General features: G+C 40.2%; 1 protein-coding gene across 1 annotated transcript in view; it reads left to right on the forward strand.

Annotated features, from left to right (window-relative positions):
* adgrl1a (adhesion G protein-coupled receptor L1a) overlaps positions 1-25,408 on the forward strand; it is a 270,179-nt gene that overhangs the window by 108,048 nt on the left and 136,723 nt on the right. Inside the window, exon 2 of the mRNA XM_036567396.1 lies at positions 2,038-2,182. Coding sequence (XP_036423289.1) covers positions 2,113-2,182 — 70 coding nt within the window. The 5' untranslated portion in view covers positions 2,038-2,112. The remainder of the gene's footprint in view (positions 1-2,037; positions 2,183-25,408) is intronic.

Below are 25,408 nucleotides of genomic sequence, written 5' to 3' on the forward strand. Positions count from 1 at the left end.
CCAAAACATATTAATCAGTTTAGCATATATTAGTCAATTAATGATTTAATACATGTAATGTAATAATGTATGTCGAATTGCTTTTGGGGTACATTGCCTTGAGGCAACATTGTGTCATGTAAGAAACAGTTTGTTGATCTTTAAATCTTATTCTTAAAAAAATGAAATTCTATTTTATGTTATTTGTTAAACCATGTGAGGTAATATTTTGATTTCTTGCACTCCAAATAATCATTTTAAACACAAATAAAAGTAAAAAAAAAACAAAAAACATTCTAACACATAAAAAGAATGTAGTAATTTTTTTAATTAATTCGAATTGCCTGCACCACCATGTCAAAAAGAGGTTTAAAAATACCCACCAGGAGACAGTGTGATCAAATGTATGCTTTTTATTGGTTTATTCAAACTCTTCCCTTCATCATTAACTCTTTCAACATCATTAAATATGTATTATATCATTGTAAATTAAGGAAATGGATTTGTTACCCTGAGGCAACATCACATAATAGAAGGTTAAACGTTGGATGATGTGATGTCCTACATTAATTTCACATTTATTGTAGCTAACATAGGTGAAATCTGGCAGACTGCCTTATTCAGAACTATTTGATCATGTTACAGAGGTAGGTGAATGTACAGTTAGGAGTCTTGCCCAGGGACTCGTATTTGGTATGGCATGATGTGCTTGCCCAGGCAGGGAATTGAACCCTATCTGCCACATGGAAAGCAGTGGTGTTGCCCACTACCCGCAATCACTAAAAGCTATTACACCTATTACTGGTACTATATAGTCAATGTACCTACTAACTTTACCCCAGGTATTTTCGGTTTCTCTTACTGTCCCAGGGTTTCAGTCATGTGATTTTTCTGTTGTGGCCGCCATATTTGGGACCGAACACAGATGTGAACAGTGCTAGCCTTTAGATAACTTTTGCTAACGTTAATAGCCGAGAGATAAACAGTTCTCCCCCTAACGGAGCTGCAAACGGCCGGTATAACTTTACTCTCTGTTTCTGGAGATTTAAACGAGATTTGAATTGAGAAACATAAACGTTAAATATAAGGCTGAATGTTGTGGGTCGGAAAACTACGTCATGTTTTGACAGACGTGATTTTGTAAGTTTGCTAGTGTAGTTAGTGCAGAGTTTCCCAGCTCCAGTCCTGCAACCCCAGCACTGCATAATTATAGTTCCCCTGGTTAAAATACCTTATATTATTAGCTAATTAATCCCTTCTTGAGCTGAACGAGGTGTGAACAGCAGAGAAAAACACTGAACCATACAGTGCAGGGGCTCCAAGCCTGGAGTTTGAAAACACTGAATTAAGGGTCCATGTGGTCTCTCGTCATTCTCGGCTTCTGTCGTGCCTTGCAGGTGAATCATTCACGAAGCACAGCAAATTGAAGGCATTGCTCTAATGCAGCCACTCCCTGATTCAGTCCTTAAAACGTCGGCGACTATACAGTGTGACGTCACGCGCAACGTGAGGATATTTTCAGGCCTGGAAACAACAAATGTGCAATATAATCACCAAAGGTCACATGAAAGCTTATATGCTCTCCTTAGGTCTGTGTATTTTTCTGCCGATACAAAAAAAAGTGATTAATTACAATGGAAACACATAACCAAGAGAATAAATGTGCCTTTGTTTTACTAAAGAACAAAAACACTGTGATATTTGACAGTTAACAGACATAAGAAGTTTGCCACCGTTTAATGGACATTTGTCTGCCATTGTGTTCTGTCTCTGTGCTCATACAGTGTATAATATAATCATCATATTAAATAAAACAGCAATGAAAAGCTGTTCAACATTAAAGATTCCTCTGTAGACTCGCTCCACGGTTCTTTGAAGTGTTTTTGCGATCTTTTATTCTTTTGAACAGAGCTAATGGATACCTACGTTACATCATTTTTTGCAACATTTCAGTTTTCTTGCTAGAATTTAATACGACAGCTGGATGGAAACCTGGCTAATGACCACCTAACCTTTTTCTTCTCCCTCTCTCTCTGCCTCTCTCTGTCTCTCTCTCAGGTTCAGAGGGTGTGTAAGGGGAGCAGTGTGTCCCTCTGAAGCGCCAGGCTCTTCTCTCCTCTGCTGTACCCCACCATGGCTCTGTCTCTCTGGCTGCTCTGTACCTGTGTGATCACCCTCAGCAACATCACCCCCTCTGCACAAGGTAGGAACTGCATCCTGCTTCTGTATATATACAGGGCTGGCCAGCTGTCCGATTCCTGAAAAGAGAGGCAATCTCAGATTTCCCCTCTGCATTTGCCCTCTGGGGAACTGCCACAGCTATCTTGAAGGGCATTATGATTCTCCAGCAACCACAATGTCTTAAAAATGAATGCTAGCTAATATTAACTGAGGTTAGCTTACCCTACTCTGGTAGCAGAACAAATGCTAGTTAGCTAAATGTAGCTTAGGTTGTGGGTTCCATGTTTCTACCCAATTTAGTAATATCCAATTCCAACCATTAGTTAGGACTCCCCAATTCACATGATACCACCATGCAGCGTCATTGGACAGCTGTTTGTGCTTGAAGGAGAACGCTAACCACCAGTTCTGTTACCTCAGCTAACAGACGCCTACACTGGCTAGCATTGTGCTGAGTGATGGGGGGAGAGGGAGGGTCATCCTACCCACCCAGAGAGAGGGAGGCCAGTTGGGCTGTCTTGTACTCCTGGCCACGGATGGCTGTAGCATCACCGGGGATTGAACTTAAAGCCTATGTGAATTGGAAATCATTTACGTTTTACTTCCATACTGTATTTCTGAGTGAAACAGAAAAAGAAGTACCAGGGAGGGTGTCTGAATACGCTGATTTTTCACTTGATGATGGGATGGTGGAAGGTAGGAGTACAACATGATGTTATTGGTTATTTTTCTCCTCTTGCTTGTACACAGTGCCATAATTGCAATCAGGAAACATTTTAGAGTCGGACAAAAATTATGTCATGATGGAAGATTTACAAGAAAATAAGTGAATATGAACACATCAAAGAGTGAAGATCTATTGGGGGAACTAGAAGCGTTGTTCTTTTTTCTGCAGTCTGCTGCAGGATTGGTCAGATTGAGATGACATCAATGAAGTGAAATAAACATATCAAAACGTGCCAAACAAACCGAAAAACAGTGAAAATGTCTGTGATTTTAATGAGTCTATGTAGCTTAATTTTGCTTGGACCATTGAGTAAACACTTACGAAGTAAACACTTAAAAGCATTAAAGATTAGTTTTTTAGATAGTTTATGTTAACAAGATAAGGTAAGCTAACATGAGATAAGCTAATTTTGTTTTGCTTACCTCATCGAGGTAAGGTCCACTAGTTAGCTAAGCATAGCTTGGCTTTTGTCGAGTTAGCTCCCTAGCACCAGGTAGCATAAGTTAGTTAAATAATACCAGTAGCTGCCTAGTACTAGGCCAACTGGCTCAATTCCATGTGTGTGAGTGTTTTAGGGTCTAGTCTGTTCCACTTTTAAACTTGCCATGTGCTGCACTTCCTTCAGCAAGTGAACTCTTGGGCTGCATACTGTATGTATGACGCAGACACAGAGTTGAAGAGGGCAGAGAAAGAAATGGAACTGACTGTTGGTTAGTCTCCCCTCGTTTGCGGGACATGGTAGAGGGAACCCGACCGTGTACCGAAGCCAAATGGCACCATATGCGTTTGTCTTCCCTAAATGCGCTACGGGCCATCGAGGCAGTGTTTACGCGGACGCGCACTGTGCACGTGTGTGTGTGGCAGCTGGTGTGAGCGTGGCAGCAGGAGAGCTGGTGGCTTTAGGCGGATGGGGGGGTTAGTTAGGCCTGGGGAGGTGGGGGGTCGGAGGAGGTCACCCAGCCAGTGGCCTACCACACGGACACTAACACACCATCTGCTGTGGCCCTACATGGAGAGAGAGCCTGGGCCAAGGAGAGAGAGAGAGAGAGAGAGAGGGAGAGAGAGAGAGAGAGAGAGAGAGAGAGAGAGAGAGAGAGAGAGAGAGTACAGATTAGTGTATCAGAGAGGAAAAAATGAGAATTTGAGTGTGTGTGGGGGGGGGAATGCACAAAAAAAGGTTTAATCCATGTAAAGGATGGTTTCTGCCAAACAAGACATTGAAGACGATAACTTCTCATGAAATTCTTATTGTACTCTTCTACTTACAAACACAGACACAAATGGAAAAATCAGAAGTGCAGATTCAAACGTGTTAAACGTGAATATATTTAACTGTATAACTAACCATGTAATTATTTTTGTAATTACATTGTAATAATTATGTATTTACATCTCAATCATGTAATTACATTAAAATACACATAGTATGTAAATCAAATGTATAGCAAAGTGACAGGAATGACTCTAGACTTGTGAGGGTTAATGGGCAAAGTGAATGCGGAGCTGGCAGCGTTATTGTGTTTGCTTGTCCAGGTGTGTTTGGTGGCTGTTTTTTGCCCTGGGTTTAATTTGCTGGAGCATGCTGTCCTAAATTGATGTGCCGTAGTCGCTGTTCCATTGAACACGTTTGGCCCTTGGCACCAAGCTGCTTCATCAAACGAGTGTGTGTATGTGTGTGTGTGGGTGTGTGTACGTGAGAGTGTCAGTTTTTTTTTTTACAGTGTCCTGCATTTGGAGTAGTATTAATAATGCATTAATAATCAATTAATCAATCAATGTTCTGCTGCTTGCACAGGCGGCCTGCAGAATTAAAGAAGCCTCACATGAGCCTCTGGGTTCATCGATTGGGTTGTGCAGGCAATATAGTGTGAAGCATACTGGGGGAAGAGCTGGGCACATTTTGTTTTTTGCTAAAAATGTTTAGAAGTGTTTGAGAAAGATTACTATTTATTTACATGAACAACCTAAACATCAATTATGATGGAAAATGCATAGTTCCATTGCAAACTGGAAAACCTGGAAATGTAGAAACTAGTTCTCTGGTCGTGGAAAACATCTGGAAAATAAGAACATTGATAAAAAGCCTGGAAATATTAGCAAAGTCTGGAAAAGGTTTTACACCACTGAAATGGCATAATTTAGCATATTTCTAGCTGCCCAGTTTGAGTGTCTGTTCATGTCTAATGCAGTTTGGAATGCAACTGTGTCGCATTTGGACATACACTGTATGGCCAAAAGTGTGTACACCTGACTATAATGCCTATTTGAGCTTATCGGACATCTCATTACAAATCCTTGGGCATTAATATGGAATTCCCCCCCTCACCCACACCCTTGCAGCCTTTCACAGGATTTCAAAGTGTGTCTTTGGGAATTTGCACCCGAAAATTGGACCAAGAATGTGCCCAATCAGTCAAAAGAGCATTTGTGACGTCAGGCACTGATGTTGGACAAGAAGGCCTGGCTTGCAATCAACTCATCAAACCATGTCTTAAAGGACCTCGCCTTGTACACAGGTGCACAGTCATGCTGGAACAGTTGCTACTTCCCCACCCTCTTGCCACAAAGTTGGAAGCATATAATTGTCTAAGATGTCTTTGTCCATTATCCCTCCTCCACCAAACCTTACTGCTGGCACTATGCATTCTGGTAGGCAGCATTTTCCTGGCATCCACCAAACCCAGATTCATGAATCAGACTGCCAGATAGTGAAGCATGATTCATGCTTTACACCACTCCAGTCGACACTTGGCATTACACATAATGATCTTAGGCTTATGTGCAACTGCACATGAAAATGTCTGGTCATGAAAACCCATTTCATGAAACTTTTAATGCGCAGTTGTGATGCTGATGTTTCTTCCAGAGGTTTGTAACTCTGTAGAGAGGGAAGAAACAGGGGATAGGTGATTTTTACACACTGCATGCTTCAACACTCGGCAGTCCTTCTCTGTAGGTTTGTGTGTTCTACCCCTTTATGGCTGAGCTGTTGGTGCTTCAACATAGCACTGCCAGTTGACCGAGGCAGATCTACCAGGGCAGAAATTTCACAAACTGCCTTGTGACAAAGCTAAGATCCTATAACAGAGACACATATAAAGTCACTGAGCTCTTCGGTACAACACATTCAACTGTCAGTGTTTGTCTATGGAACTTGATTTTATACACCTGTTAACAATGGGTGTGGCTGAAATGCCTGAACTCAATTATTAAGAGAGGTGTCCATGTACTTTGGGCCATGTAGTGTACATTTAGATGCTGATAGAGTGAGGTATACTAGCTCCTTCTGGTGTGTAACTTTCACTTCTAATGTTTCAGTAGCACTCGTGATCAAATGATGATTGGTTGAGGAATAGTTTGTTAGTGTAAGTCAGTGTTTCAGTAAGTAAGGGCTGGTTAAGGGTTGTTTTAGGTGGGGGTGTGGGAATTGCAGCCCAATACTGATATGTTCTATATTTATATAGTCTATAAGCTAATATAGTCTGTATTTTCGCGAACATATCTGCCGATGACGATACCAAAACACAAACAGAGTACGATAAATACACAATCAGTTCTAAGTTGTGAGAAATATCTGTGAAATTGTAATCTGCCTGGTGCTTATGTTTTCTTTAAGCAGTTATCTGCCGATACTGGTATGATTCTGGTATCATTGCACCTTTAATTTTAAAAATGACCTTTCATTAGGTAACAGCTGTTTCATTAGGTAACAGCCCTATTAGAGCTGGATTAGTTTTACCTGGGGAGGTGCTGTAATTTGAGTGTTTACCAGTTAGATCTGTGATTTTAATCCAGATGGATTTCAGTCAGTCCCTCATGTCTGCTAAGTAGTAATTCCTTCTGTAATTCTCAGAACTCAGAGCTCCCTCAGTTAAAGTAGTCATTTTCGAATCCGCATCATAGTACTGTAATAACAAAACCAGGTAATAGAAACGGTGCTAACAGCGCTAATAGGCGCTAATAGACTAACAGCTAAATGAAGCTTGATTTTACCCAATTCCTAAATCCTCAGGTTCATGAGAAGACTACTGAAATCCACAACAATTCAGTGTATGCTATGATTATGCTCCGTCATTTGACTTGAACTTGTCAGCTCACCTGAAAAGGCAACCCAGTGTTGAAGCTGGTGGCTTGATTGTGTAGAACTTCATATTTTAGCACTTCTCATCACTGGTTTTTATACTACTCATGCCAGCTCTACATAAACAAGGGTGTAAAATGGAGTAAATGGTAAGATGTACATTTCACAAGTTCTTTACATTATTTTTCATTTTTTACTGCATTCTTCAGAGCATATTTAACCTTTATGTCTTACTCTCAATGTTATTGATGGAGCCTCCTACCCTCTTGGCTATCTAAGCGATGAGCTAATCAAACAAAACTGCAGTCTTACAAAGCTTATGTTTGGTATGTTTTATACATTTTACTTAATAAATCTGCAGTTTGTGACTGCACACATGTAAGTTATGTGCATATTTATCATAAAATCAAACATTTGCATGGATAAATACACATGAAATGTCTCGCCACAGCCATACATTGTGTATTGTTGCAGGAAAATGTGTATTGTTTGCAGGAAACTGCAGTACAACTCAGCATTTTTATTACATTTGTACTTTTTGTTTACGTTTGGCCCTAGACAGTCATTCATTTTACAGTGCAGAGGGCAAGTATCAATATGGGGGGTCAAGAGGCTTCACTTTTACATATATTGTCATCAGCAATCTAGTTCTGTACATATAGCTATGCTCTTGCTCCTCTACACACACCCCTACACACAGTTTGTGAAAGTTTTATCCCATTTCTGCCTAGTTCTCACTTTTATTAATATACAGTAATAGGCAGATTCAGATAACTTGCCAAGCACCCAAACGCCTCTGTCCTCCTACCCCGTCCATGTGTGTGTTCATGTACGCTTGCATGAGTGCATCTGTATTAATGTTTGTTATGTGTTATGTGTGAGAGATGAGTCGCTGAGATTTGTAAAGCTGTAATCACTGCTAACCCAAAGACCTTGTAGCATCATCATGCATTAGCCTACACGCTCCGGTAATGCTTTGCTTTAGCAGTGCTGATATCATCGGCCACTCTGAGTCTCGTCTCTAATAGCTGTGGTTCACACTAATAGCCACAACGGGGTTCCTGGTTTGATGGATGTTAATCAAGAGTCAAAAGGTACTTTACTGGAAGTTCATCCATATTCAAGTATATGTTGGAACAAAATAACTAGTATTGTAATGATTAGTTAAAGCTGATCAGTGGCACCAAATATGGAAAAAAAATTGACGCGTCAGCATCATTTTTACATTTGTGTTAAAACAAATGTAGTTATATAATATAATGAAAATTACAAAATTACATTATTTAATGCTGATATCCATTATTCATGTACATACAGTGCCGTGAAAAAGTATCTCCTGATTTCTTCTTTTTAGAAATTGCCACACTTAATTGTTTCAGATCTGCAAACAAAATTTAATACAAGACAAAGCCAAAATGAGGAAACACAAGACAGTTTTTATATGATCATTTCATTTATTAAAAGGAAAAAGTTATCCAGCACCAGCTCGCTCTGTGTGTAAAAGTAATTGTCCCGTTTAGTTACTCAATCAATTAATTAACCACATTTGAATGGTTAAAAAATGTGATCTATTAAACTAGACACCCATGTTAAACATAAACATCATTTAACATCACTTAAATGTGAGTTAGGCTGAAAGGTCTCAACAAGCAGCATGCTATGCCACGATCAAAAGAGATTCGGAAGAGAAGTTGAAATATATCAGTCTCGAAAAAGTTACAAAGACGTTTCTAAGGCTCTGAAATTCTAGTCAACCACAGTGAGAGCCATTATCTGCAAATGGAGGAAATGTGGAACAGTGGTGAATCTTCCCAGAAATATCTGGCCAAGCAAAGTTCCTTCAAGAGCTCAGCCATGACTCCATCTTTCTCACAAAAGAACCCAGATGAACATTTAAGAAAATGCCGGCCTCCTTCACCTCAGATATGGTCAGCATTCATTATTCCACCTTTAGAAAGAAACTGGGCAAAAATTATATGCATAAGATAGAGAACACAGCTAACCAGTCATACCAGCAGTGAAACATGGTGGTAGTGCAGTGGTGTAGGGATGCTTTGCTGCTTCAGGGCCTTGGTAACTTGACATAATTGACGGAACCATGAATTCTGCTCTGTACCAGAAAATCCTGCAGGAGAATGTCCGGTCATCAGTCCATGATCTGCAGCTCGAGCCAAATTGTTTTATGGAGCAAGTCAACGGTCTGAAGCACAAGAGCAAGTCCACTTCTGAATGACTCAAAAGAAACTAAATTACAGTTTTGGAGTGGCCTAGTCAAAGTCCTGACTTGAACTCCGTTGAGATGCTGTGGGCTGGACCTTAAACAGCCAGTTCATGCTCAAAAGCCCATCCATGTGCTGGAATTCTGCAAACAAGCGTGGGCCAAAATTCCTCCACAGCGATGACCAGTTTGGTATAGGAAGTGTTTGGTTGCAATTTGGTTGCAAAGGTGGCACAAGCAGTTCTTGAATTAGGGTGGGAAGTTTTTTTTACAGCACCAAACTCTGCCAATGCTGATACGTAAACGTCTATAAAATGTAAAAATTGAGTCTACATTAGGATTACAGAGAAATTTAACATTTATCGATCAAATTTATTGGTTAAATTGAAATGTGTATCCGATGAAAATATTTTTTTAAGCAATATATCTGCCGATACTGATTTGATTCTGATATTCTGATGAATCCAAACTCTGTAATGCCCTGTGATGTTCATGTTATTAACATTGTCTTTCTGACACATTATATTACACTAAAGGGAACATAGGGGGTGATATGAGGTGTATGGGGTGCTGGTGAATTGTTTTATTACACAAAAAAGTAAGAAAAATCACCTCACAAGGCATATGAGTTATAATAGTTATAATAGTTATAGCCCTAAATGTCTTAAACTTCGGACCTTGAACGCAGTCCTGGATTCCAGTCTTGGGTTTTGTAAACACTGGTAGTTAAATGATAAGTTTTCTGGACACAAGACAGTGCCAGTCATTACAGGATCACTCGGTACAGGTGAACAGTGACGGGAAGAGCTAAAAATTAAGAACTGAACAGTGGTACGTCATATAGGACAGAACAGTACAGCACAGTACACTTAGCACTATATGCTGCACTATACAGTAAATATGCAATAAGTATAATATATGCACAAAACAACAATATACACTTATAGTGCAACTAGATGGTAGTGCAAAGTATGTTGCATGGCTATTAACAGTGGTAGCAGCCCTCTTGAAGCCTGAATTGTGTCTGTTCTTTTGTCTGTTTTCATAGATGACAGTAGGTTGTACAGTCTATTTGAGGTTGCTTAACAACTTGATACAGTGTAAGGGCAAATGTGATGATTTACTCTTGCAGACTGCACAGTGCTAATTGGTGGAGTGTAAGCCTTCATTAGCTACACTAGCCACGTAGCTCCAGTGCAAAACACAAGAGGCAAAATTTACACACCAAACGTGTCTTGGTTGATCAACTATATTTAGGGTAATGTGACAATTGTGAAAATTAGATTTTTCAGAAAACATCGCTCTCAAGAAATTGCTCCATTATTGTTCATAGAGAAAGGGCAAAGGAAGCCTCTCCTCCATCTACTGGTTCATTTTTCACAATCATGGTCTAATACCCGTATTGTCTAATTCCCTCCATTGTTTCTGCCCAGCCCAAAATTACCGTAGGTGCTCATCAGCACGCAATACACATTTCCTCACATTTCCACCGAAAACATGGACGAGACGGATCCGCGGGCCAACTCGAAAAAGAGCGCTCCGCAAATGGAGATACATATACAGACAGTATGACACACAGTCGCAGTCACACAGTTCCCCGTAAACAAGCGGAGGAAGTAGCCCCGGCGGCTGCAGCGTGGCAGGCCGCTGTAGTGGCGTGAAATAGCATTACACTTCTTTAATAGGACGGTAGACGCGCTGCTCAGGGGCGCATGAGGAAGCTTTGACATGGAGGTTTTCTTTTGTGTGTGTGTGTGTGTATTTGTGCGTACATGGATTTGCCAGGCTGAGTGTATGTGTGTGTGTCTGTACATTGGTTTGAGTGTGTGTGTGTCTGCCTGGCTGTCTGTGTGTTGAGGAGGTTTGCCTGCCTGTGTGCGTATGTGTGTGTGCTGTTTATGTGTGCAAGTGTGTGTGTGTGAGCTAGTCTGGCTGTGTGTGTGTGGGGATCTGTGTATGTGTGCAAGTGTGTGGGGGTTTGTCTGGCTGTGTGTATTTGTGTGGGGGTCTGTCTGATAGTGTGTATATGTGTGGGGGGTCTGTCTGATAGCGTGTGTGAGTGTAGGGGTCTGTTGGACAGTATCTATGAGTGTGGGAGTCTGTCTGTTAGTGTGTATATGTGTGGGGGTCTGTCTCATAACGTGTATGAGTGTGAGAGTCTGTCTGATAGTGTGTATGAGTGTGAGGGTCTGTCTGATAGTGTGTGTGAGTGTGAGGGTCTGTCTGATAGTGTGTAAGAGTGTGAGGGTCTGTCTGATAGTATATATTAGTGTGAGGGTCTGTCTGATAGTGTGTAAGAGTATGGGAGTCTGACAGTATGTATGAGTGTGGGGGTCTGTCTGATAGTGTGTACATGTGTGGGGTCTGTCTGATCGTGTGTAGTAGTGTGTTTGTGTGTGGGGGTCTGTCTCATAACGTGTATGAGTGTGAGGGTCTGTCTGATAGTGTGTGTGAGTGTGAGGGTCTGTCTGATAGTGTGTATGAGTGTGAGGGTCTGTCTGATAGTATATATTAGTGTGAGGGTCTGTCTGATAGTGTGTAAGAGTATGGGAGTCTGACAGTATGTATGTGTGTGGGGGTCTGTCTGATTGTGTGTCTCTGTCTGTCTGATAGTGTATGTTCATGGGGGTCTTTCTGGGTGTGTGTGTATGCGTGCGAGGGTGTGTGTGGGTCTGGGTATATATGTGTAAATGTGGTCTGTCATGATCATGAAATTTTAGCTGATAATTAATTATTATACGATCAATTGTAATTTATGATTTAATTGACTTTTTTTTAATTTGTTGTATTGAAGGATAAGCCTAATGTGGTGTGAAAATAAAGGTGTTATTAACAAACATCAAATAACAATCATTAGAGCTCCGGTCAGAGGTTAGAACTTCAGTTGTTTTTGTGAGATTCAAAGATAAATGTTTTCTGCTTTCCTTTATTGACATGTATTTGCATCAGTCCCTGTTCACCCTGTGTTTTTGTTGCAACATAACCATATGATTGCAAAAGCTAATTAAGCTAATTATTGTGGTCAGCTGAAATAATTGTGATCAAGCAATTATGTAATAATTGTACAAGGCATAGCGTGTGCTATTTGTGTGTGAGCGCGTGTGTGTGTGTGCATCAGCGCTGCATGATATGGAGAAAAAAAAGGTAGATTGTGATTATTTTATTGCGTATTGAGATTTTGATACTCCTTGCAATATGATAAAAACATTATATATGTATAGCTCTGTTCACCAAAACACCAACAGAAGCACTCATCTGAAACTGTGGTTGGTCAGGATTCTCACAGCACACTAGCATAATGCATTGTTCAAGTTGAAGTTGAATCTACGTATTGTGGCCCTAAACGATACCACGGCCCCCACTTGAACTGTTTGACCATAGGTAAACTTTAATGAAGGTCATAGGTGACTTCATAAAATGTTAAACAAATCGTTATGTTACAGAGAAAAACGCTTTTAGCACAACATTGAACTTATGGTAGAGTTTTGTGTGGAGAAATCCTGGAGAAGAATTCCAGCCAGACCGCATTAAGGCTACCGTAAAGCACAGAAAGTCTGGGGCTGTTTTTCCCGCAGTGGTGTCGGTGCGCTTGTGCTCTTTAATGGGATCGTGAACTCAGAAGTGCACAAAGACATTATGGATGCATTTCTTGCAGAAGTCTTTAAAGAAACTGCTCAAACAATAACGATCTGAAATAATACTTTGCCAAAAAGAAAATTAAGGTATTATAATGGTCTGTTAAAAAATTCCATTTTATTTTCTCACACAATGAACCCAATACATTTCGAAGTATGGCACAAATGTTGGAATACTGTTTTAGGGCCATTGTGTGTTGCATAGCCCTAGTCTGTGTCTGTGTGTGAAGGTTTGTCAGAGAGGGGGGCTTGATTGTGTGTGTGTGTGTGTATATGGGGTGGGGGATTACAGCACCAGGCACTTTCTGACTGCTCCAATCTGTCCTCCTCACATGCACGTTCCTAAACCTCGGCTTTCTGCTCGCTCTTGTGGAAAGGCCTCCAGTCACACACACACATACACACACACTTTCACCAAGTTTCTCCCTCTTTTTCCTTCTCTCCTCCTCCTCCTCCTCCTCCTCCTCCTCCTCCTCTCGGTCTTTTTTCCTCTTCAGCTTGTTATTTGGGCTGTGAAGGCACAGCTGCTTTGGGCTCTTTTCTGTGCAAGCGCTTTCCTCCCTGAATGTTTGATGATGGCGGGATTTGTTTGGCCTCTGTGGATGCAGCATTGACGGGCTTTCTCAAGCACGGAGGTTCACATTCACACAAGCATTCATGCCATTTTAATGCATAAATAAAATCCAGCCATCTTCTGGAGAGGACTAATCAGGCCCGGGATAGAGTTTGAAGTGTGCAGCGCTGCTTGCTGCTTGAATGCGGGATGCTGTATTGCTTTTTTGCTGTCAGCTCGGGGTGAATAATAAAAACCCAAATTTATATCATGAAATTTTTTATAATCTGGACAATAGTAATTTGATGTCTTGATGCACCAAATATATAGCATATAAATAATTTTATACACTGTAAATAGGTGTGTAAATGTTATGTTTTGTTGAGTTTATAAGATATTTCCATTATTTGGACAGTGAACGATATATATATATATATACACTATATGGTCAAAAGTATTGTGACACCTACACATTACACCTACTGGATCTTTATGACATCCCACTCTAAATCCATAGGCATTAATATGGAGTTGTTACTCCGTTTGCAGCTGTAACAGCTTCCGCTCTTCTGAGAATCTTTCTACAAGATTTTGCACTGTGTTTGTGGGAATTTGTGCCCGTTCATCCAGAAGAGCATTTTTGAGGTCAGACACTGATGCTGGACGAGAGGACCTGACTTGCAATCTCCGTTCTAGTTCATCCCAAAGGTGTTTCATGGGGTTGTGGTCAGGGCTCTGTGGAGGCCAGTCAAATTCTTCACACCAAACTCACCCAGCTATGCCTTTATGGACCTTGCTTTGTGCACTGGGGCTCAGTCATGCTGGAACAGAAAAAGGTCTTCCCCAAACTGTTCCCACAAAGCTGGAAGCATACAATTGTCCAAAATGTCTTGGTATGATGAAGCATTAAGATTCCCCTTCACTGGAACTAAGGCCAACCCCTGAAAAACAAGCCCATAGCATCATCCCTGCTCCACCAAACTTTACAGCTGGTGCAAGTAACGTTCTCCTGGCATTTGCCAAACCTAGACTCGTCCATCAGACTGCCAGATAGAGAAGTGTGATTCGTCACACCACAGAATACGTTTCCACTGCTCCAGAGTCCAGTGGCTGCATGTTTTACATCACTCTGTCCAACGCTTGGCTTTGTGTTTGGTGATGTAAGGCTTGCATGCAGCTGGTCTGCCATGGAAACTCATGCCATTAAGCTCCCAGTGCACAGTTTTTGTGCTGATGTTAATTCCAGAGGAGGTTTAGAACTCTGCAGTTACTGAGTCAGCAGAGGGTTGGCGACTTTTATGCACTGTGTGCCTCAGCACTTGGCGACTTTACATGGTCTGACACTTCATGGCTGAGTTGCTGTGGCTCTTAAATGCTTCCACTTTTCATTAATACCACTCACAGTTGATTGTAGAATATCTAGGAGGGAAGAAATTTTGTGAACTGGCTTGTTGCAATGGTGGCATCTTATTACAGCACCATGCTCGAATTCAGTGAGCTCTTTAGAATGACTCATTCTTTCATGAATGTCTGTAAACACAGACTGCATGGCTAGGTGCTTGATTATATACACCTGTGGCAATGGGACTGAACAAAACACCTGAATTGATATATATATATATATATATATATATATATATATATATATCAGTTTTTATGTTTTGCACATAGTATACATGTTTAAATTGTGCTAGAATTTCTGTTGAGTATATGATATTTAAGCTGTCCATATTTCATGTTTAATCTGTCTTGTGGGCGGGGCTGTTTGTTGTTTACAGTTTTTGGCCCCTCCCGGCTCTCCCTGCTGTCAGTTGTGTCTTTAGTCCATAAAACTTCCTCCAGAGCCTGAATCACTCATCTGCTGTTCATCAGCCCTTTCTGTCTCTCTCTCTTCATCACCCACTCATCTCCCCCCTCCTCTGCTTCCCCTTTCCGCTCAGCCCTCTTTATTGATCTCCTCCTTTCATCCGTCATTCTCCCACGTCACCTCCACTCCTCTTCCTCCTCAGCCTATCCCGTACTGCCTCCCATCCCGCTTTTCTTCCCCTCCCACTTTCTCTCTCTCTCCTTCCACCCGCCTCTTTTTCATCCATCCTGCTATCTCCTTCATCTGTGTCTCTCTTTTCTCTACCCATCTTTCCTTCTCTCTCCTTCTCTTACTCTCACTCTATTTTTCTCACTCTGTTTTTTTTCTCTCTTCTCCTTCCCTACATCTCTCATGCTCTCTCTCCCTCTTACCCTTTCTCTATGTCTCTCTTTCTCTGTTTTTCTCTCTGTTCCCCCTCTCTCCCTCTCTCTCTCTCGCTCTCCCTCTCTCTCTGTCCATTTGCTCAGTCTCTCTCCCTCTTTCTCTCACTCTTTCTCTCCTTCTTTCTCTCCTTCTTTCTTTGTCTCTCTTCCTCTCTTTCGCTCTTTCTTTCTCTTACTCTTTTTCATTTCTCTTTCTGTTTTCTCTTTCTCTTTATTGCTCTCCCTTTTTCTCTCACTCTGTTTTTCTCCATCTTTCTCTCCCTCTCTTCCTCTTTCCCTCTCTCCCTTTTTCTCTGTTTTTCTCTCTCCCTCTCTTTCTCTCCCTCTCTCTTTCTCTCTTCCCTCTCTCTCCCTCTTTTTCTCATGCTGTTTTTCTCTCCATCTCTCTGTCTCCCTCTTTCTTCCCCTCTCTTTTTATCTCATGCCTCTCCCTCTCCTTTTTTTCTCACACCGTTTTTCTCTCCATCTCTTTCTCTCTCTCTTTCTCTTTTCCCCCTCTCTTTCTCTCATGCATCTCTTTCCCTCTGTCTTTCACTCTGTTTTTCTCTCCACCTCTCTCTCCCTTTTTCTCCCACTGTTTTTCCTCTCCATCTCTTTCTCTTTCTCTCTCTCTCTCTTTCTCTCTCTCTGTCTCTCTCTCTTCAAAGCTCTGTTCTGAAAGCTGTAGATCACAGGCAGGCCTATGTGAGTGAAAGGTTAATGGATGGCCTTTGAATATATATTGGGACAGAAGGGGGAGGGGTGATGCTGGGTGGCAGCGGTGGGCTCTTTCAAATAGGCCTTTGAAGATGCACTGTGAGTGTGTGTGTGTGTGTGTGTGTGTGTTTGTGTGTGTGTGTGTGGCGTCTGTGCATTACCTGGTGTTGTGGCTGTGGCTACACTTTCTTCTTTATGTCTGCTGTGTTCAAGGCTGTAATGATCTCTGCTGTATAGATGTACCTCTGTGTGTGTGTGTGTGTGTGTGTGTGTGTGTGTGTGTGTGTGTGTGGTACCAGGTGTTATGCGTCTGGTTTTTTCATTACATTTGAACCAGGAGGCTGGGATGATGTCCTTTGATGTAAGCATGTATCTGTGGAAAGTGTGGGGCAGTGGTGGAGTGGAGATTAACCCTGCGAGTGTGACACAAAATGTGGCTATTTCTGCCATTTAATCTGCTCTTCACCATTTTAATGATTTCCTAATGATGTTGTTGCATTTTCAATTCACACACACATCTTCTAAGCCGCTTATCCTTCTGGGTCACGGGGGGCATTTTCAATTCAGTTCAGTTAAAAAATATTTGTACAGCACTTTTTATGGGCATTGCCTCAAAGCATATTTACTGGGTCCAAGCCCTACGTGAGCAAGCCAAGGAGGGCCTCAGGACTCAAAACAGGAACCTGTCATTCACTATTTTACATCACAAAGCAAAACCATAACACAGCAAGAGCAATTTGAACACAGAATGAAGCATTAACTGATGAATTTTGGATAAAGAAAAGAAATGAGCCTGTCACTGGACAGAGATATTTAGATTGACCAGTGAGTGCTGATAACCACTGTGATGACCACTGCCTGTCAAAGTGACAATGAGAAATAAGTCTGTTTATTTATATGATAACTAAAGAACATGATCCAACAAAGACAATATCAGTTTTATTCAGTTGTGTCACAGACTAAATTTTAGAAAGCACATGAATGGGAATATAATCCACACATTAGTCACGCTTTATCATTACTCTGATTAAACTAATCAATAGTAAGTGCTTACTGATCTGAACTGCATTCTGAATGAACACATGCAGTTGCTCTGAAAAAATCCCAGTGCATCCAACAATAAATAAAGCCTCATGCATCTTTTATGCAGTGATAGAAAACACATTATAAAACGGCTAATTCCGGTCCTAAAATCTGATTTGCAGAGCTGCGTTTGAAGCCAGTGTAAAATCCACGATATACACACACCTAAAACTGCCTCACAACAACTGAACACTGTATTACTACTGTTCATGTTTCAGTCAGAAGTCGCGTCAAACCAGGGCTGAATTCCAAACGGCTCCGAACTCCCTAAATAGGGTTCTAGCTATAAATCTAAATAAATCTTCTATACAGAACCATGAACAGTCAAGGAGCCATTTGGCATGATTAAAGGGTTCTTTGCATCATGAAATGGTTCTTCAGATTGATGGAGACTGTGCTGTAGATAGTTTTATATAGAACCTTTTTTGAAAAAAAAAAAACAGCTGTTACATACTGTTACATAAGAAAACAATCACACTGTTTTTCACAGTGGAGAAATGTTGCTCATCAGTCACACCCGAATGTCGCATTACAGCAGGTACATGCACTTACACCAGTCGTTAAGACTACAAACAGGGCAGTAACCGCATATCTGTTATTTACAATGTTTACTAGTTACCTGAAACACAAAACACCAGCATGGTTGGAAAAGCAAAACATGTAATGCTTTCAAATGTATCTTTGAGGTAAGAATAACTCCTGAGAAATGAACCATAGATGAAAAAATAAAAGCAAACTAACAAAAAAATAAACAAAAATGCATGAAATACATTCAGAGACTGCCCAAGACTGCACAAGGTACCGATCACTTTCCCAGTATGCTTTACAAATAACAGCTGATTAGGGATGCACGCATTGTGGGCTTATGTAGATTTCAAATGTTTTTCATGTATATATGTGTATATTATGCAGATACATAAACATTTATACAATGTAGAAATTGGGACTACCTGGATTAGCATTACAAAGAAATATAACGTATTTGTATAGAGTTACAAATGCTGTAAAACTAACAAAATGCAGAAATTTTAGCACTGCAATGCTGCGGCAACTCAACATTCTGCTTTTCTGTTGTACAATAAATACATCAGTTTGACGCACCAGTCAAATCTAAATATCTGAATGATGCTGATATTTTTAAGCGAATATCTGTCAATGCTGATATGATTGTGATATCATCATGCATCTCTAGTAATTGACCTATATTGATCCGTATCTCCCAGAATGCATCTTTTGTTGCAGCGATCTGCTGTATTTAAGGAATATAGAACAGTGCATGCACTGTAAATCTATGTTTAACACTGTACTTAACACATACGCATAGAGTTATTTAATCATACACAGAGTAATAGAGTCATTACTGTCATTTTGCTATACTACTTTAAAGTAGTTGTATAATTAATTAGAGTTGTGTAATGAGTTACAGCTGCATTGAGTTTACAGTCTCTATCAACAGGTTCGAGCCTGCATGTCATTTGTTTTGATGATAAAAACATAAACATGTAAATGTTCTTTTCATAAAGCAAGACTGTGAACACAAACATAGCTTTACATCAAGTGTGGTTTGGACTGAAGGTTTCTGGTTTCTGCTTCGCTGAGTTATGAGTGAGAAATAAATAATATAAACTTGTAACATACTTTTTGATGATTTTCATAGATGTTCTATGGTCTCTTAAATTTTGTAATGAACACTGTATTTTTGTAAATAAAAAAGGAAAAAATTCTCATGGAGGCCAGACAGCTGTCCCTGAAACATCACACATCTTCATGGTTACCATCACCTTGAGCACATTCAGTCCCCACAATGGGATAAATACACGACTACACACATTTCACCCTCCAGGCAAACTGGGGAGAAGCGGTTGTTGTGTACACTACAGTAAAAACAGTGTGTACTCTACAGATGTGCAGGTTTTCACCTTACACATGTATGTTTGGACAGGTGCCACAGTGTAATGTCCAATAACCCAGAGTTCCATATGATGTAACAAGTGGTCAGTGACTGACAGCAGTGTGAAGCCACGCAAACGTTGCCATAGTGAACACAGTGATGGCGAAAAGGGATGATTATGAGGGGAGAGATTTAGCAGTGTAGATTGTTTATTTAAGGTGGAAAAAGCAGGAGGACACTCTGTACTCTTATTGTTGTTGTATAACACTGGTTTTATCTGGACTTCAACAACAAAATGTTTGGAAATGCATGGCTCCCAATAAAAACAACATCCATTTTATTCCACTGCTATGGTTGACATGCAAAAGTTGGTAAAACTGAAATCTAAATGGATTGTTCCGCTCACTACTGCGCGTCATGGAATGCTGGAAATGACAGAATTTTCCATTGCAGCTCCATTGAAAACAATAAAACATCCGGTTTGCCGTCGTTCATCTACCGCAAACATATGAGCGCAGCATTATAGGAACACTCAGTTTTTCTTTCATTATTTCAATCTAGAATGTCTATATCAGCGGTCGGCAACATGCGGCTCTGGAGCTGCATGCGGCTCTTTTACTGCCCTGTTCCAGCTCCACAGCAGAATAAGATTTTTAGGTAAAAATAAAATAATCCTCCTTTGCAGGAAAATAAAGCTCTGCTGATCATTATAATACAGTTTTAACAATAAATGGTCTTAAACACTGGAGTTAATGTATAACTGCTAATTCACCCTTTAACGCTGAAGATCAGCTCGCAGACGGCTGGTCACACAGCAGCGCAGACAACAATCTCACCTAGCTAGTAGCTAATGAAAAGAGAAAGATTTAAGGTGAACGTTGATCATTTGGATTTGAATGGACTTTTTAGACATAATTCATAATCACACCAGCTGGTTTCCTGATATTTTTAATCTGAAAAGAGAAACACTTAACACTTAAAAACACTTAAAAGTCGTGAGGCTGAATTCTGCTTCTCATTCATCAGATTCTAGTTCAGATTTTCCCATTCCACCTTAAATGGTGCAGCAGTTACATTCTGCTGCCTCAGGCACCATTTAAGGTGGAACGGGAAGCTGGTGAATGAGAAGCTGACTTCAGCGTCATAAAAAATCCAACATTCAGAAACATTTTACAAGAAACTATTCTACTTTTGAGGAAAAGTTTCCTGCTGGAGAGACAAGAAAAGCGGCTATAGCTGAGCTAAAGCTTAAAGCAGAGCAAAGCAACTCTGCATTTTCATTTATATTATACTTTTAGCTTATATTAGGACATCAGCACATACTGAGACATACTTACAGCCAAGGTGGTAAATTGAACATAAAATGTGGCTCCCAAGGTGGCTTTTTGTTGAAAGGACAAAATGGCTCTTCTTAACATTCTGGTTGCGGCCCCTGGTCTATATACTAGCAGTGGAAAATGAAATCAATACTTAGATGCATTGCGATTCTTTTTGGAAAGATTCTAAATCGATTCACAAAACATCATAATCAGATTTTTATACAGGCTCTGCGTTTCCCCTTTAAATAAACAGATGTGCAGCCAGAGACTTTATAAAATAGGATGCTTTATATCTGCTTGTAGGAGGAAAGACTATGCAGGATTTCACAAATACAAGAATATTTACAGCCACAAATTGGTCACGAATATTGTGTATATGAAGTAAAAGGCTGGAAACAATGTAAATATATTCAGTGTCAGAACATTTAACAGTCAGCCCTGGAGATGCTGTCCATCTTACAGGCTAATCCAGTAATATTCTGAGTTAGCTTATCAGTAGACTTGTTGACTGAAAGATTAAAGATTGTAAATCTGCAGCAGACAAAGTAAAACATATGCTGGCGGTTTCCCAGAGGGTGACATTCTTAGGAAAATTTTTGGAATTAAGTGACCTGATGACTCGGATGAGTTGTAATTATGAAAATATAATACTTCATGGTTTCCTTCAGGCATCTATAGCTGAATCCCAGAATGCTTATAATAACATAACATTATATTTTATATATATATATATATATATATATATATATATATGTCGCTGCGCCCTGCGATGGACTGGTGACCTGTCCAGGGTGTATCCTGCCTTCCGCCCAATGACAGCTGGGATAGGCTCCAGCACCCCACCGTGACCCAGAAGGATAAGCAGTTTAGATGATGTATATATGTATGTATGTATATGTCATTGCTCTCCATAATACTAACTTTACAGGAGAAGGCAAAAACACTCTTACCTTTCAATGTAAGTCAATGTAAAGAGATTTTATTCCAAGTGATTTTAGAGCATTTCTATTGGTCCAATCATCATGAAATATTTACCCAACGTAAAGGACAGCTGGTGTGTTGAAATGATGTAGAAAAATAAAAATCGACAAAAATGCAGATACGTTTTCTTTGGACAAAAATGTATATATTATTATATTGTATATAAGTCATGTGGACTGGACATAGCTTGGGATTTCCCTCATTCACAGTCTGAAGTTTCTCCAGTAGGGAAAAACATCAGCACGCAAGTCGCTTCTCTGTGCATCATTTAAAGAGAAGAAACAGTCATGAATGCATGTTTGCTGTCACAACTTTTAAAACAATAGATGCAATAGTTTAAAAAGTGCTACTCAATCATATGTGTGAAGTGTTTCTAGCCTACTTTATGATATAAAAAATGATGATCAGTGTACATCAAGAACCATTTTGCTATCACATCATGGCACCCAGAATCAAAATGTAATCAATTTGTGGGGTGCCTATAGATAACCCACTTTTACACACTCTGAAATGAAGCCTGATGCTTCTTGAGGCCTGTAAGACAAAGTTTGTGGACACAAGTGTGTTTGGACAGGTGCAGGAATGGAATGTCCAATAACCCAGAGGTCCATATATGATGTAACAATAGTCATTTATAAATAATTGGAAAAATAAGTGACAGCCGTTCCGAAAGACTTGACTGTTTAGCAGTATTGCTCTAAAAAGTGAAGTTTATGGTTCCAGTGTGGAAGTGGGAGCTTAATTATTCCCAGCTGGGATCAGGCAAAACGGGCAAAGCGAAGTTAGAACAGAGGGAGAACAGGAGGTTGCCCTCTGTCTGTTCTCATTCACAGTGGGGTACAGTCGCTGCTATTTTAAAATCTCCTCATACTGTCATGTTGAAAGTCCCAGTACGGCTGTGCGTGCTCGAGGGTCTGTACCGGGCCTGAGCAGCACAACAGCAATGACAGTATTGATAGATTTTCAGCATGTTCTAATTTGCAGATTACTGACTGCTCAGTCATTTGTTTACCTTCTGTGTTACAGAACAAAACTTCAGGATTGATATTTCAACCCCATACTCCATGATGTACAGTAAATAAGTCAATTTGTTTCTTTTCTTTTAGGAAAGTAAAGGCTTTCTAAGTAACGTGATACACTTTGATCACATGCCTTCCTGTTGCACTGTGTACTTCTTGTTTCATGCACATATCACATATTGAGGCCAGACTGCTGAAGCCTTTTATAATTAAAAATTCATGCACCACTATAAGAATATCTCACAACACAATCTGTGGGAGGTTACAATAGCTTAAAGAAAACCTGTTTAGATTTTATGTGTTTTATTTAAAGAATAAAATATAATTGCTGCCACATGACAACAGCAGGTGACAACCGCAAACTGCAGTGCATTCAGTGGCAGTAAATGAACGCACTTCTTTTGGGCATGCAGGACACTATTTTCACATCTATGTACATTGTTGGGATCTGAACTGCAGTGAACAAAATCTGAACTTCAGTGAAAATCTGGTGGTTGTGCTGAGAAAAATTTACATATTCAAAAGACAGCACAGGATATAGTTGAGAAATCCAAAGCCCCATGCTGTCACTATTGCAGCATTTACATGACCCCACCGTCAGTCATGAAATGTAGCATCACCGCACCAGTTCTGTTACGAGGTGCAGAATGACAGTTGTTTCGATTCTGACATGTAAATGCAGCATTAGAAGACTTTTCGAAACCCTTACAAGATAAGTATTTATATGTATTTGCATAATAACGTAGTTTGTTACATAATTATATTCCATCGTGTTACATTCCATCTACATTTAATTTATATTCTGTATTGTCAGGCTCGAGTCTGCTGTTCCAGCTCTTTTTCTGTCAAACAACGGCAAAAGCATGTCAAAAATGACAAGACAAACAAACAAAGACAAATGTTATGCTAAGGTGGACGATATGGCAAAAAATATGTCATGATAATTAAAGACTGTAATGACTGTCCACGATTTTCATGATACACAATCTACATCACAATATGTTGTTTTTCTTAGTTTTGATAAGCTCCAAAATGAGCCTTATTTTAAGAATACTGTTAAAAAAAAAATTCACTTCACTAAATTCATTTAAACTAATGGACTAATTGTGCTCTCTCTGTAATGAAACATGCAGCTGATCAGTGTTATATATATATATATATATATATATATATATATATATATATATATATATATATATATATATATATATATACACTGATCAGGCATAACATTATGACCACCTCCTTGTTTCTATGTTCATTTTCCATTTTATGAGCTCCACTTACTATATAGTTGCACTTTGTAGTTCTACAATTACAGACTGTAGTCCATCTGTTTCTCTGCATACTTTGTTAGCCCCCTTTTACCCTGTTCTTCAGTGGTCAGGACCCCCATGGACCCTCAAAGAGCAGGTACTATTTGGGTGGTGGATCAAACTCAGCACTGCAGTGACACTGATGTGGTGGTGGTGTGTTAGTGTGTGTTGTGCTGGTATGAGTGGATCAGACACAGCAGTGATGCTGGAGTTTTTAAACACTGTGTCCACTCACTGTCCACTCTATTAGACATGCCTACCTTGTCAGTCCACCTTGTAGATGTAAAGTCAGAGACGATAGCTCATCTGCTGCTGCACAGTTTGTGTTGGTCATCCTCTAGTCCTTCACCAGTGGTCACAGGACGCTGGTCACAGGACGCTGTTGGCTGGATATTTTTGGTTGGTGGACTATTCTCAGTCCAGCAGTGACACTGAGGTGTTTAAAAACTAATGTAACCAATGCTTCCAATTGAAAACGAGTGAGATACTTTGCGGTGCATCAGCTTAAATGCATCATTGCTCAGCTGATTTTTGTTCCACCCCCCGCAAAGAAGATAGACAACAGTCTGGTGTGAGCGGATCTTAACTTTCCATCAAATCGTAATAAAATATCTCTTTTTCTACTTGAAAACTCTTGATGTAAGTTCAGTTCCCACTGCATTTCTACCGGCTATGAGTGAGAATTAATTAAACAAATGTAAGAAAAGACCTTAGTATTAGGCTAGAGTCTCAGGACCGTTGTGATGGCATGGTGCCCTCCATCAGTCTTGTTTAGCTGTGAGCATGTGTGGATGTATACAGTGCTCCGAGAAAAGTATAAATACTCTGCATACGTTGAAGCGCATCTTCCCGTAAACAGACATACGGACCCGGATAAAGAAAGCATGATTAAGACTTAAGTATATCAACACTTACACATAGGAAATAAGTGCATGGAGGGAGCGAATTAAAGAGGGTGGGAGTGAGAGAGTGAGAGAGCTTCAGATCAGTGCACAAAGAGGTTAATTAAGTGTCTAATGCAGTGGCAGGGCAGCCGGTTGACACTCATCCTCTCTAACAGGTTTCTGGACGTGGCTCACGGCTCCTACAGACGTGGCCTTATCTCCCTGACAGCAAGCCTCCGATGATGCTCAGATCTCCTCCCTCTCTCTGTCTCTTTCTCTCTCTTTCTCCTGCTGTCTCTGTCCCTAGATCTCAGACTGTCCTTCTTCAGCTCTCAATTCAGTTCATTAGGGTGCAATTGAGTATTAATTTAGTGGCATTACAAAAAATGGTACTTTTTAGGGCTGCATAATAAATCAGTAGCTGATATTCAGCAATAATTGGGAGGATTTAAAGCTGCCCTATGTAAGATTTTTTTGTTAAAATTGAAAGAAGTATAATTAGCAAGGGAGCATTGGAGTTGGGTCAGATTTTTCGGATCATGTCATGTTTCCTTGCATACTGACGCCACATGGACAAGCTAAAAAAGAACGGCCG

The sequence above is a fragment of the Colossoma macropomum genome, unplaced genomic scaffold (genome assembly GCF_904425465.1).
Source record: "Colossoma macropomum unplaced genomic scaffold, Colossoma_macropomum, whole genome shotgun sequence".
Lineage (NCBI taxonomy): Eukaryota > Metazoa > Chordata > Actinopteri > Characiformes > Serrasalmidae > Colossoma > Colossoma macropomum.